This window comes from Canis lupus, chromosome 26 (assembly GCF_003254725.2).
Source record: "Canis lupus dingo isolate Sandy chromosome 26, ASM325472v2, whole genome shotgun sequence".
NCBI classification, from domain to species: Eukaryota; Metazoa; Chordata; class Mammalia; order Carnivora; family Canidae; genus Canis; species Canis lupus.
Window position 1 is genome coordinate 14,155,117 of NC_064268.1, and position 12,881 is coordinate 14,167,997.

At 47.2% G+C, this 12,881-nt stretch overlaps 1 protein-coding gene across 2 annotated transcripts in view; it reads right to left on the reverse strand.

Moving 5' to 3' along the window:
* Positions 1-12,881, reverse strand: part of NOS1 (nitric oxide synthase 1) — a 113,486-nt gene that overhangs the window by 36,050 nt on the left and 64,555 nt on the right. Inside the window, exons 10-17 of one of the 2 annotated variants that reach the window (XM_025474106.3) lie at positions 11,961-12,135; positions 8,495-8,596; positions 6,846-7,040; positions 6,334-6,419; positions 3,629-3,773; positions 2,243-2,347; positions 1,625-1,683; positions 572-673 (exon numbers count right to left, since the gene is read on the reverse strand). In XM_025474106.3, the coding sequence (XP_025329891.3) occupies positions 572-673; positions 1,625-1,683; positions 2,243-2,347; positions 3,629-3,773; positions 6,334-6,419; positions 6,846-7,040; positions 8,495-8,596; positions 11,961-12,135 (969 nt within the window). The remainder of the gene's footprint in view (positions 1-571; positions 674-1,624; positions 1,684-2,242; positions 2,348-3,628; positions 3,774-6,333; positions 6,420-6,845; positions 7,041-8,494; positions 8,597-11,960; positions 12,136-12,881) is intronic. The other variant, XM_049101836.1, reaches the window with a different exon arrangement.

Here is a 12,881-nt window from a genome sequence, read left to right on the forward strand (position 1 = left end):
TTTTTGTTCCAGCGTCAGGAAAGTTCTAAATATATGTAAGTGTATTTTCTGCCCTAAAATAGTCTCACATTGAGTCATTTCTGCAAATAAGTCATGCAACATATCAGGGGGTGGCTGTGTTGTTAGTGTGGGAGGGATGGTTGATGCTTGTGGGTTAAAAATAATAGCACATGTATTTGTATGAGGTTTGAGGTTTTTCCAAACGCTTTCCTCTTTGTTTTTATCCTTTGATCCTCTCAACAACTCCCAGAGGTAGTTAGGGCGGAGACGATTTCTCCCCATTTGGCAGATGAGAAAGACTGAGACCCAGAGAGGTCAAATGCCTTGCTCAAGGTTACTTAGTGAGTGAGTGGCACAGCCTGGGTTAGAACTCAGGTCTCCTTGAGACCCACATGTGTCCTTGGATGCTTTGGCACTGGGCATGCATGCACATGTGCACACACATGCCCACACGCATACACGAACATGGTGCATACATGTGCACCAACGTGTGCACACACAGATGGGCACACACACACATGCACATGCACATACGCACACACGCACATGCACACACGCACACACACTCTACCTCTGCTGGCTGTCACGAACTGCAGCCAGACCATGGACTTCTGTGTCACCTTGGGGGAGGGGAGGCCCTTTACGGGGAAAGAAACGCAAGGGTTCCGGGTACCTAGAGGGGAGAAAGGATGGTGCCCTCTCTCTCCCTGAAGGAGGGGTGAGGGGGAGCCTGTGGTGATCACCTAGGAAGGAGAGGGACAGGGAGAGTGGGGACAAAGGTGGCTGAGCAGGAGGGACACAGCTATCCCTTGGATGTGGAATGTATGTGAACTCGCCAACAGGTGCTTGGCTATGAGAAAACCAGGAGAGGTTTTCTGCAGACTATGGCCTCTAAGTAGCAGTCAGCTATGGCATTTGCTCTGCTCCATGCTGGAGGGGACACTGTGTTGGTCTCACCGAAAGATAGCTCAGCTTGCACACGCCATATGTTCTCTACTTTATGCAGGACTTTGGGCTTTGCAAGGGTACTCAGGATTACAGGTGTTTGTCACCTTACAAAATATCTTTCAAACCCAACACCACATTGGAATGCAATTTCACTATGAACATCTTTTGGCTACAGGCATTTTTTTTTTTTTTTTTTTTTTTTTTTGGCCTTATGAGGTATCTTATCTTCTGAACTCAACCTCTACATTAGCCGGCAACTCCACCGAGAGCATCTGATGGAACAGTTGTGGGGAAAGAAGCTCATTTTCATTAATTTTGAAGCTAGGTTTCCAAAGAGGAAAAATAGTAAGAACTGGTGTTTACACGGGGCTCCTAAGCTTTCACAAGATGCTTACATCTATTTTCTCCTTTGATTCTTACAAGTTAAGAAGTTAAGGCAGGTATAACAAGCCCTATTTGATGGAAAAAGAAACTGGGACTTGGGGCAGTGCAGTCACCCGAGAAGTCAAAATATCAGCCCCAGTGGACCCCAGACACCCACCAGCTAAAACTGCTCACAAATGGACTTCAGGTCACAAAAACCCGCCAGCACTCAAATGTGAAACCCAGATGCCAAAAGATAATCTTCAGCTGCTTCCAGAGTGTGTAATGTGACCCTGGAGGGTCATTCACTTACTTCCTTTCCTCATGCACAGAGTTGGGATGCCTCATTTCCATCAAAGCACAGCCGAATTTCTGGAAGCCAAAATGGATTGAAACGTGAAGCACGGATTTCGAAACGCGGAATAGGGTTGGGCATTGAGAGTCTGGGGTCCTGGCTGGCACAAGAGGAGCCTAATGGCTCCAGGGGCCAGGATACTAGAGATGGTCTGGGGTTCAGGCTGGGCAGCTGTACTCCAGCTGCAGGTGCATTTGGAAGGGCCAGCTGATGAAGGGGCTACAGGTGTGAACCTTTTACCCCCAGCTCAAAAACCCTCATTGTGGCTTTCTCTTTGTAAAGAGATTGTCCCCACTTCTCTCAGCTGGAGCAGGGGATGCCAAGGTCCTGATTGGAGCATCCAATCCAAAGCAACAGCTCACTCAGGCAAACAGCATTTTCACCTGGAATTGGCTAGTCAGTGGACACTGAGAGATTGAGGTCTGGGAAGTGTCCAATCTCTGTGGAACTTGGATCCAAATCAAAGTCACAGGCTTTTGAGGCTCTGGGAGGATTTGCTACTGACGGGCAGGTATAACTGCTCCCCCCCACCTCCCCAATGGAGAACATGCTAGAATAGGTGAAAGCTCATCTTACCTCCCCATTCTCAGGTGGGTCTCCATTGCCAAAAGTGCTGGTAACCACCAGGACCAGAGTTTCATGCTCCAGGTGTACAATGTCATATTCTTCCATGGACATCACCTAGGAGGGCAAGGGTGAAGGAATGGTGGGGGAGAGGAAGGGAGAAGGTGGCAAGAGAAGAGATAAGAGAGAACAAAAAGTGATGGGGGAAGGAGAAGAGAGACAAGGGAACAAGATAAGTCATCTTGAGCTGTTGCCTTTGGAAGGAGAACTAAAAGTTCTGAGTGTCACTATTTCAATGGGCTCAAGTTGGTAGACCTAAAATTTTTGGCAGTGTGGGACCTTTCTGTGGTCACAGCGGCCTGAAGGACCATAAAGAACCTGGGGCAGTGGTGGAAGGGGTTAGCTGCTAATAGAGACAGATCTTGATGGAGATCCTTGGGCTTATAATCAACTGGTTGTGGAATCTTCTTGACCACATATAGGCTGAGAATGGCCCAGCTGGATCTGCCCAAGTCTGCTCAGCTTCCTTGCTAATCCTCCCTCCAGCAGCATGGGACCTGGGTGAAATAATTCTGAGATCCCTGCCGTAGGGAAGATATTGCCCTATATCTTAGCATCTCTTGAGCAACATTTCTCCAAGTAGGTTCTAGGGAAGCCCAGTCTCCTGAGAGGCTCCTTGAAAATAAGTGAGCCATGAACAAATACGTTTATATTCTATCCCCTTCTCATTTGGAAATTAGAATACAATTGACCTTGAACAACATGGGTTCGAACTGCGTGGGTCCACTTATATGTGGTTCTTTTCCAATAAGGACAATACAGTATTGTCAATGCAGTTTCTCTTCCTTCTGGTTTTGTTAATAACATTTTCCTTTCTGTAGCTTACTTTACTATAAGAATACAGTATATAATACATACAACATACAAAATACGTGTCAATCAACTGTTCATGTAAGGCTGGTCAACAATAGGCTATCTGTAGTTCAGTTTTTGGGAGTCAAGAGATACATGCAGATGTTCAGCACCCCTGGCCCCCATGTTGCACAAGGGTCAACTGTGCAGACTTGCAAATTGAAGGCTCTGTGATATCATTGAAATGGGTTTAATGCAGAGCTTCCCAAACTGACCCCAGAATATTTTCTCATCAACCCTCTAAGATTTTGCTTTGAGATGGGGTTTAATTTTGTGATTCCTGGACTCCTGGAAGGTCACGGGAAGAGGGGCATCAAAGTCCCCTGAAATTTATACGAATATGCTTGTACATGCTGATGGGCACCTTGCGATGTGCTTGTGCATCCATTCTCAAAGGTTCTTTTTCTCTGTTAACTTCCTTCACTCCCCTTCCCAACTATGTATTTACCACATGGAACCAGGGAACTGACACTGCCCACTACCCACCTTGGCATCAAAAGCATGTTTGAAGATCTCACACAAGGTTTTAGCATAGGCCTGTGACTTGCCCGTCTCAGTGGCATAAAGGATGGTCGCCTTGACCCTCTTGGCCATTGCTTGCCCCATGAGCTTGGCCGAGAACTTGACGGCTCTGGGGAGAAGAGGATGGAGAAGAAAATGGGAAATGTAGAAAAGAGGGAAGATGCTAGGCTGGGGCTTTGTGGCAAGGATCATGATCCTTGGAATGTAATGGGAGAGAACTTACTCTTCTCTTGATCTCTGATGGTTTCAGGGACACTAGAAGCCTAAGTTTAGCACCATATCAACCCTTTTATTAAATCTCTCAAGAGAAACTAGTTAGGGCAGCCCAGGTCGCTTAGTGGTTTAGTGCTGCCATCGGCCCAGGGTGTGATCCTGGAGACCCGGGATGGAGTCCCACGACAGGCTTGCTGCATGGAGCCTGTTTTTCCCTCTGCCTGTGTCTCTGCCTCTCTCTCCCTCTCTCTCATGAATAAATAAATAAAATCTTAAAAAAAAAAAAGAGCAACTAGTCATGAGCTAGCATGGTTGTTAGTTTTGTTAGTTTGTTGCTTGCCTGACCAATCCTAGTCTGAGAACCTGGGTTTGCCAAGCATGGCCCCCAAAGATGATAGTTCATTCATTCATTCATTCATTTGTTCATTCATCAAACATTTGTTGAGTGCTAAATCATGCGTCAGGCATAGTTATAGGAGCTGAAGAACATAGACATGGAGCTTAATTCTAGTGTGTGTCTGTATGTGCATGTGTGTATGTGTGTGTGTGATAGAAATAATATATCACCAGGTATTGAATTAGAAGGGATTTTAGAGGCTTATTTATCCAAAAAGGAGGACTTGCTCCAGTTTAGTCAGGCTTCATATACAGGATCTTGCACAACAGAGCCTGATATCTAATAGGCACTAAATAAATATCTAACAAAAGAGGGAAGGAATGAATTTTAAAGACACTGCTACCACCGAATCCCTGGGGAGTCTAACTATTAAGTCTAGGCTCTTTCTAGCTAAATGGAGGATTCAGAACCAGTGTTCCTTCCCTCCTGCCAATGAGGGCGTGGGGGTGGCAGATAGGCAGAGGCTCAGGAATGCCTGGGCTCACCTTCTGAGCTGGCACCTCTGGTCCAACAAGGAACCTTAGAGTAGACAAATTGCTAATTAGCCCCACCTGGGGATTACTGGTGGGAAATTCATTTTTTTAGAATAAGGGAAACCACCCACACTGCAGGAGCACTCCGAGCTAAGAGGGAGAAACAGAAAAGAATAAAAGGTGTCTGGAGGATTCCCTTTGCATGATCGGAGCATAAAAAAGCATCTATAATTAACCACCATTGTTTCTACCCCACACTTAATAGTGCAATTAATGTTTTAGATTTCTTGCTCCCTCTTCTCCCAAAAACAGCTCTACTGAACTAAAGCCAAAGCCTGCCCTCCCTGAGAATATCCATGATTCTCTTGTTAGGGAAAGGATGGCCACTGATGTGTTTGGCTGCAAGATGGGGTTAGGTGGAAAGAGAGACAAGCGTGGGAGATAGAGGGACAGAGGTGCCATGGGCCATGTGACTGGAGCCAGGACCTAGGTCTGCAGTCCCTGCAGGACCCACCAGTGCCTTTCTTCTGGGGTTCATGGCATGGATGGCATCTGTTGCACATCATGGGATTGTACCCAGAGAATTCTGGACCTGAGGGTGCTGATGGAAGAGTTGCTCACTGTGTATCCAGCTCCTCTGCCAAAAGGTTAACTCCAAACAGGGGTCTCTGCTGAGTGGGTCTCTTTAGGAGAAGGCTGCTATCCCCATTAGATCATCTCTGTCAGCCCCACCTAACTTGTCAGCGGGTCCCGTGGTTGGCCACACATTCTTTAGGATCATTACTCTTCTGTGGCCTGGCCCATCATCTCCTTCCTGCCCTCCTTTGCTCGGTTAAGTCTATTCATCTCATTCTTCAGCCCAATTGTCATTTTCTGAAGGAAGCTCTCTCTGACCTTCCAATCTCGGCTAACTCTATTTATGGCACCATGAATCATTCCTCAGTGGCACCTGTAATGTTTCCTGTATTGGTGTGATTCTTGGGAAATGAATGGCTGTGAGCTTTGACAGGAACAACATTTATCTGGCTCATCAGGCATGGCTGGAGCCTAGCACAGTGCCTGGCACAGAGTAGGCCCTCAGTATTCATTTGTTGGACAAATGAAGGAAGGAAGGAAAGAATGAATGAGTGGTGTTTAGAGCTCAGCCTTTGGTGAGAGCCCTCGCGAGTTGGCTTGTTCCAGCTCCTCCCACCTCTGGGTGCAGTGACTTCATGTTAGTAGCTTGAAATTGGCCAGAGGGGGAGTATTTATACCATGGAAATTGGCAAATGTTATAAATCTATCATCCTTATTATAATTACTAGTGCAGTTATTATTTTTAGGAGAGCTGGTTTATCAACATGCTATTGCCTCCAAGACAAGAATTTAGGACATGGGAGGTGAGGAATGTGAGACTGGGAAGGAAAAAAGTTGAAGCAACATCTGCATCTCAGATCCTGAGGCAAAGAAGGCATGAGGGGTTCAGAGAAGATGGAGAAATCACATCACAAAAGGGGTCAGAGGGCCAAGCATCAGCGCAGCCTCCTTTACTGGGGCTCACTGATTTTGGAGGCATTCCTATCTCCCACCCACTTCAGGAGACTTACTCTGCCAGCTTCTTGAAACCGATGGCTCGCCGCTTTGTGGGGGTCCCATTGGTACCTTTCCAGACATGGGTGTTCCAAGGCTCCGGCTGGGAAGAGAGGACCATGGTCACCACAGTGAGGGAATCCAGCTCCTCCTGGGGGATGCTCAAGACTTTCTGGGTGCTCGTGGCTCCCAGCTATGTCCAACCCTCAGCTCTTGAAGGGACTGCTGGTGATGAGCATGGGGTCCTTGCGCAGAGTAGCTGGTCCAGTCTCCCTGCATTGTCCTGCTAGACCTTTCCACTCAGCCCTTGTTCCCACTCAAACACTCCCCTGGGGACCCCTGACTATTCACTTTGCCTCCACTAGTCTTTTAGCTAGAGCTACACTGTCCAATACGGTAGCCATCAGCCACGTTGGCTGTGGAGCACTTAGATGTCCAAAGAGCAAATCTGAATTCAGACATGCTTGAAGCAAAACAGGCATACCAAATATTGAAAACTTAGCACAAAAGAGGCAGGGAGGGGCAGGACCTGGTATTCGAAGGAGGGGGTAAGCCGGTAGTTGAGCATCTCCTGGTGGAAGACAGGGGTGATGCTGCCAGACATGGGGGGCACAATCCACACCCAGTCAGCAGGGCAGCCCCCTCGGCAGCGGTATTCATTCTCCATGTGCTTAATGAAGGACTCGGTGGCAGAGTGGTGGTCAACGATGGTAACTTTGTCACTCTGCAGAAAGAAAGGGGACAAGGAGTCAGGAAGAAAGGGCAGCTGGGGTATTTTGGGATGCCCTTCCCCATAGAGCAGCGTTTCCCAGAATATTGTCCTGGAGGTGATGTTAGGCAACGTGAAGTGGCTCTCCACATTTCTCTCTCAATTATACCCACAGGAGAGTCTCCTTTTGGTACTAACACATCTCTAATGCCTCTCTTGCCAAGTTTCCTCTCCCCCCCGCCACCCCACTGGCTTTTTCATGAGAGAGGAACCTCAGACAGGGCTGAGCTAGAATTTAACAACTTTGCATTGTTTTCCTTGTGTTTATTTGCTTATTAATTAATATTATAATCACCTTCTATTTATGGCAACTGATACTGACTCTCCATTTATGGTGCTTATACAAAAGCCTCTTAAAATAAAAAAAAGTACTGAGGATGAGTTGATTAAAATTAAAACCCAGAAATCACAGTAAAGGTGCGGGACTGCATATCTGGGTAACCAGCCCCTGGGGCCCATTCTGGTCAGCTGCCCTGGATTCACACCTTGTCTAGACAGTGCTTTCCCTCTTTGCCCACAAAACCTTACCCCTTTCTGCATTTTCTTTCCTCAATCACTCACCCGCTCCCATCTCTCCCATCTCTGGCTCACTGGTCCTCCCAGTCCACTGAACTACACTGTATCCTTCTCAACGACTCCTGAAAACCTCACTCCTCCACGGTTGAGGGAGAAGAGGGGGCTTCCTTCCCTATCACCCCATCTCGACCTGTATCTTCCCTGGGATACTCCCCAGTGTGTCCATTCTCCCTACACCCACAGTTCATGTTCATGTCCATCCATGACCTGATGCTTTCATTCTACTGTCTGTGCCTTCCATGTATGTCTAAGAGGGCCTAGCTTCCCAGACTCTCAGCCCCCAGAGGATACAGAGTTGGTTTCTATTACAGAGAGTGATCTCTATTCTATAGTCTTCTATAGACTTCTGCCCAGGATAATGCCAGCTTATGGCTGTCACCCTGGCATAATTATTAGCAGCATCGTCCTTTTGCACTCAAAAGTACTGTGGTTTAGATAATAAATTCTACAGCCATTCTACGTAATACCACTCATTGACCTCACGCATTGAGGGGCCTATATGCTTCTGATAATGAAGAGGGGTATTTGTGTCTGTTTTGTGATAGTCTGAAACCTGAAGAGGTGACAAGACACAGAGGATGCCTGCCATTCAATTCTAATAAATCTTAAACAATAAATCACACTGCCCCTCATCCCTATCTATTCATCTCTTCTTCAAATGGTCTCCACCCAAGATCCAAAATGGAGACTAAGGCATGTATTTTGGGAAGTAGACCTTGCTGACGGACAGATACACCCCTGGCAGCCAGGTGTCTTGACATTCTGCTTCAAGCCTCTGGAAAGTTTTAGTTTCCCCTGGAGACTGGACAGCCAGGATGTGTGCCCTATGCTACCTGGAAGCTATAGAGGACAGCAATGTTAATTTCCACCAGTGCCTGGTCCTTCCACAGGGAGGATGTCTTCCTCATGTCCAAGTTCATCTTCTTGGCCACTTCCTGAAAAAAGAACAAAACACAGACTCACAGGCTGGGCCACCTTTGGAGAGACAGGGCTAGCTAGTGTCACCAATGAATAGTCAATTCATAGCCAGATAGATGAATTCACTCAAAAGATTTTTCTGTTGAGTACCTACTGGTAGCAGGAAACTAGAAAGACTTGGATGGCCCCTTTGTTTTTGAGCTTACCTTCTAGTGGGGGAGAGAGACAGTTAATATTATGATGAGTGCTAATTCCCAGGGAGAAAATAAGACAAGGAAATGAGATGAAGAGGGATATGGGGGCTGGGTTGGGCCGGGATAGTCAGGGAAGGCCGACCGTGGAAGTGGCACAGCAGGTAAGACCAAAATGATGGGAAGAAGCAAGATATCTGCAGGTCTACTGAGGGAAGGTTCTAGGCAGAGAGAACAGCAGGTGCAAAAGCCTTGAGGTGGGGTGAGGCTTGCACCATCTGAGATACAGAAAGAAGGTCAGTGTATTTGAGGGGCATGGGTAGTGAGCCAGGGGAGTTGGTGGGAGAGAGGCAGGATTGGATCATGCAGGACCTGGGATGAGCCTAAGGAGTGGAAATTTCATTCCAAATATCATGGAGAGGGTCTTTAGAGGGTTTTAAGCAGAAGTGTGGGTCTGGGAGTGACATGATCTGCTTTTTGGAAGGGAAAGCTCTCCACTGATTCTGCTCCATGCTTGGAGTAGCCATACTTGGGATTCAGATCATGGATGCTTTGAGCTCAGGGGGGACACCTGCCTGACTCCTATTTGAGAGATAAGGAAACTAGGCTCAGCAAGGTCCGTAGAGCCATTTGGCCTCGGAGCTAGAGCCCAGGCAGATGCATAATGTTCAAGATCTGCTGCTCCCTAGCCAGCCAACTCCATTGGCAAAACTACTGGAAAAAACCCAACTCCTGACATGTTACAGCTCAAGCTGAACCAGGGGCTGATGTCAGGAGTCGGGAAGACCCAATAGCAAATTCATTAATTAGAGCCTTGCTTTTCTTTCCTCTGTCAATTCTAGTCACTTGTGGGAGCCCAGGTCTCATTATGGGGCTATGAGGCGACAATCTCTCAGGTTTGGGTAAACTGCTTCCCAGCCCAGCTGTCAACATTTGTACATAACAGCAGTCAGACTGGGAGGGCAGGCGTGGGAGCGAGTCTCATTTAAGTTACTCGGGAATGACTCCCTGCAATCGAAATGTAAGCAGAGATCATGAAAGCAGATCTCATATTAATTCATTCTTTGAGGCTGAGGTGTGAGGTTCTGCTGTGGTCCGTTGGCGGTGACACACAGAAAGAAATTTGCTGCTTTACATGAATACATATAAAACTTGAGTTATTTTATGAGAGAGGAAAGTGTGTCTAGCCATTATGCTGCTACTGTTATTTCTACACCACTACTTTGGTTAAAAGAATGGAAAGCACTTGCAGGAAAAAAAAAAAAAAGACTGTATTATTAAAAAAAAAAAAAATCCCCAAATGTGACTTGAGCCACATCTATAGAAATTGCCCGAAACATCTTTTCCTTTCCTGCCGGAAGTTCGTACAGATCAGTGGCTGCCTGGTAGACTCTTTTGGGGAGCTTTGAAAAATGCTGGTATCTAGGCTCTATCCCTGAGCAATTATAACCAAATCCTGGTGAGTGGGACTTGGGCATAATAAAGTTCCCAAGGGGGATCCCTGGGTGGCGCAGCGGTTTAGCGCCTGCCTTTGGCCCAGGGCGCGATCCTGGAGACCCGGGATCGAATCCCACATCGGGCTCCCGGTGCATGGAGCCTGCTTCTCCCTCTGCCTGTGTCTCTGCTTCTCTCTCTCTCTCTCTCTGTATGACTATCATAAATAAATAAAAAAATTAAAAAAAAAAAGTTCCCAAGGTAATTCCAGCGTGTGGCAAGGCTGAGGACCCCTGGCTTCTGTTTCCAAAACTTTGAGACCTACTTGGCATAACATCGTGTGAGTTTAAGGTATAGAAATCTAACATGTTGTTTGACACGTTTATATATTGCAATATGATTACCACTGTTAGTTAACACCTCTGTATCATGCCACATAATTATTATTTCTTTTTCTGTGGTGGAACAATTAAGATCTAGTCTCTTAGCAACTTTGAAGTTTATAATTCAGTATTGTTGACTATAATTACTCTTCCATGCATTGGATTTCCAGAACTTATTTATCTTTTTGCTGCAAGTCTGTACCCTGAAACATCTCCCTAACTCCCCCACCCACCAGCCCCTGGTAATCAGCATTTTCCTCTCTTTTTTTTTATGAGTTTGGCTTTTTTAGATTCCATATACCTGTGATATCATATCATTTGTTTTTTCTCTCTCCGACTTATCTCACTTAGCGTAATGTCTCAAGGCCCATCCATGTGAACACCCATGGATTTTAACAACATAAACCTAATGCTCAACTCTCAGTTCTAATCTTGCCTTATTTACTGTGTGACATCAGCCCAGCTCACCACTGCTCTGTTTCTTAGCACCTCCTTTTGAAACACAGCCCACCACAGCAGACAGTTGTTAGGAATAACAGTCGCTGGCAAGACCACAGCTATCCTGATGTATCTGCCAGGTCTGAGCTCCAGACTCCACCCTAGCAGCGTTTAGTAGAGGAGGATGACTCAGTCAAGGAGGGAATCAGACCCGCTGCAGAGAAATGTATATGCTGGCCAACTGCTGCCAACCCTCCTCCTTTGTTTTTCAGAAAAAAGGCAAGAAATGTCTTGAGTTCATGGGTCATTTTCTTTTCTTTTTCTTTAAGGTTTTATTTATTTATTTGAGAAAGAGAGAGAGAGCACGAGCAGAGGGTGTGCCAGAGGGAGAGGGAGAAGCAGATTCCCCACTGAGCAGGGAGCTGGATGAAGGACTCTGGGATCCCAGGTCCTGGGATCATGACCCTAGCGGAAGGCAGATACCTAACCGACTGAGCCACCCAGGTGCTCCTTTATGGATCATTTTCGAACTGGCCTAATAAGAGGCCAAGTGTAGCTGGGTGGTTAGGACCTTGGACCATTAAGCCAGACTGAGTTCACATCCCATCTCTGCCACTCACTAGCTGGGTGACCTTGAGCTTGTCGCTTTAACCTTTGAAAGGCCTCAGCTTCCACATCTGTGAAATGGGGATTAGCATACCTGGAAGTTGTGCTGGGGATGAAATTAGCACATAATAGACACAAAGTGCTTGGAACAGTGCCTAGCCCAGAGTACATGCACTGGGATTTGCCAGGGGCCCCACCTAGGGTGCAGGTTCTGTTCTAACCTCTTCCAGTTTCCATGACCCAAAGCTCGGCTGTGGGGGAAGGACCGTTGGCCCCACCCCCTCTGCCTCCTGCTGGCCCTGCTGGTGATGGTCAGGGAGGGACCTCACCTCCAGGATGTTGTATCGAGAGTTGTCACAGTAGTCGCGGACGCCAATCTCTGTGCCCATGTACCAGCCGCTGAAGGGACAGGCGCTGAACTCCAGGCCGCCGATCTCCAGCAGCATGTTGGACACAGCGGGGAGGCCGTACCACTTCAGGCCCAGATCCTTGAACCACTCAAACCTGCGGAGAGTGACACAGCCCAGCTCACCACGGGGCAGGAGCCTCTCAGGCAGACATGTGGGCGGAGCAGCCTGAGTCTGGGGATGTGGAAATGCCAGCAACCTTCTGGGACGTCAGAATCTTTCTCCTGGGCTCCGCTTCAGACCTGTGGGATCACAGCCGGGGCTGATGATAAGCATTTGAAACAAGTTTCCCAGGTGATGGGGATGAACATCCAAGCCCAGGAACCACTGCGCTGGGCTGCTATTTATCTCCTGAGCCCACTCTGAAAGTTAATCCAGCAGAAAGGGAGTCTTGCCAAATTCCTTCCTACCTCAGGGCCTTTGCATGGCACTTTCTTCTTCATGGGACCTTCTCTCTTCTTTCTGTGTCTGTCCAGCCCTTATGCAAACTTTAATTCTTAGCTAAAATGTTGCTTACTCTGAGAAATCTTCCCTGATACTCGGTTTAGCTTGGGTCAGGTGGCTTTATCCCTCTGGGAACCATAACATTTCTTTTGTGGCACTTTTTGGGAACTAAGTGGTTATTTATTTGAGTAATAGTATGTGTAAGTCCTCCTTCTTGGGACCAAAAACACCATAGGGGCAGAGACCATATCACCTACAAAGGCTTGCACAATGCCTGGCCCAGGGCAGGGATAATAAACCATGTTGTAGGAATGCATTAATGAATGTAGGCCAGGTTTCACTAGGGAGACTGGGTGAGTTCCCAGATACTGAGCAGTGTCAGGGGCCTCAGGACACTTG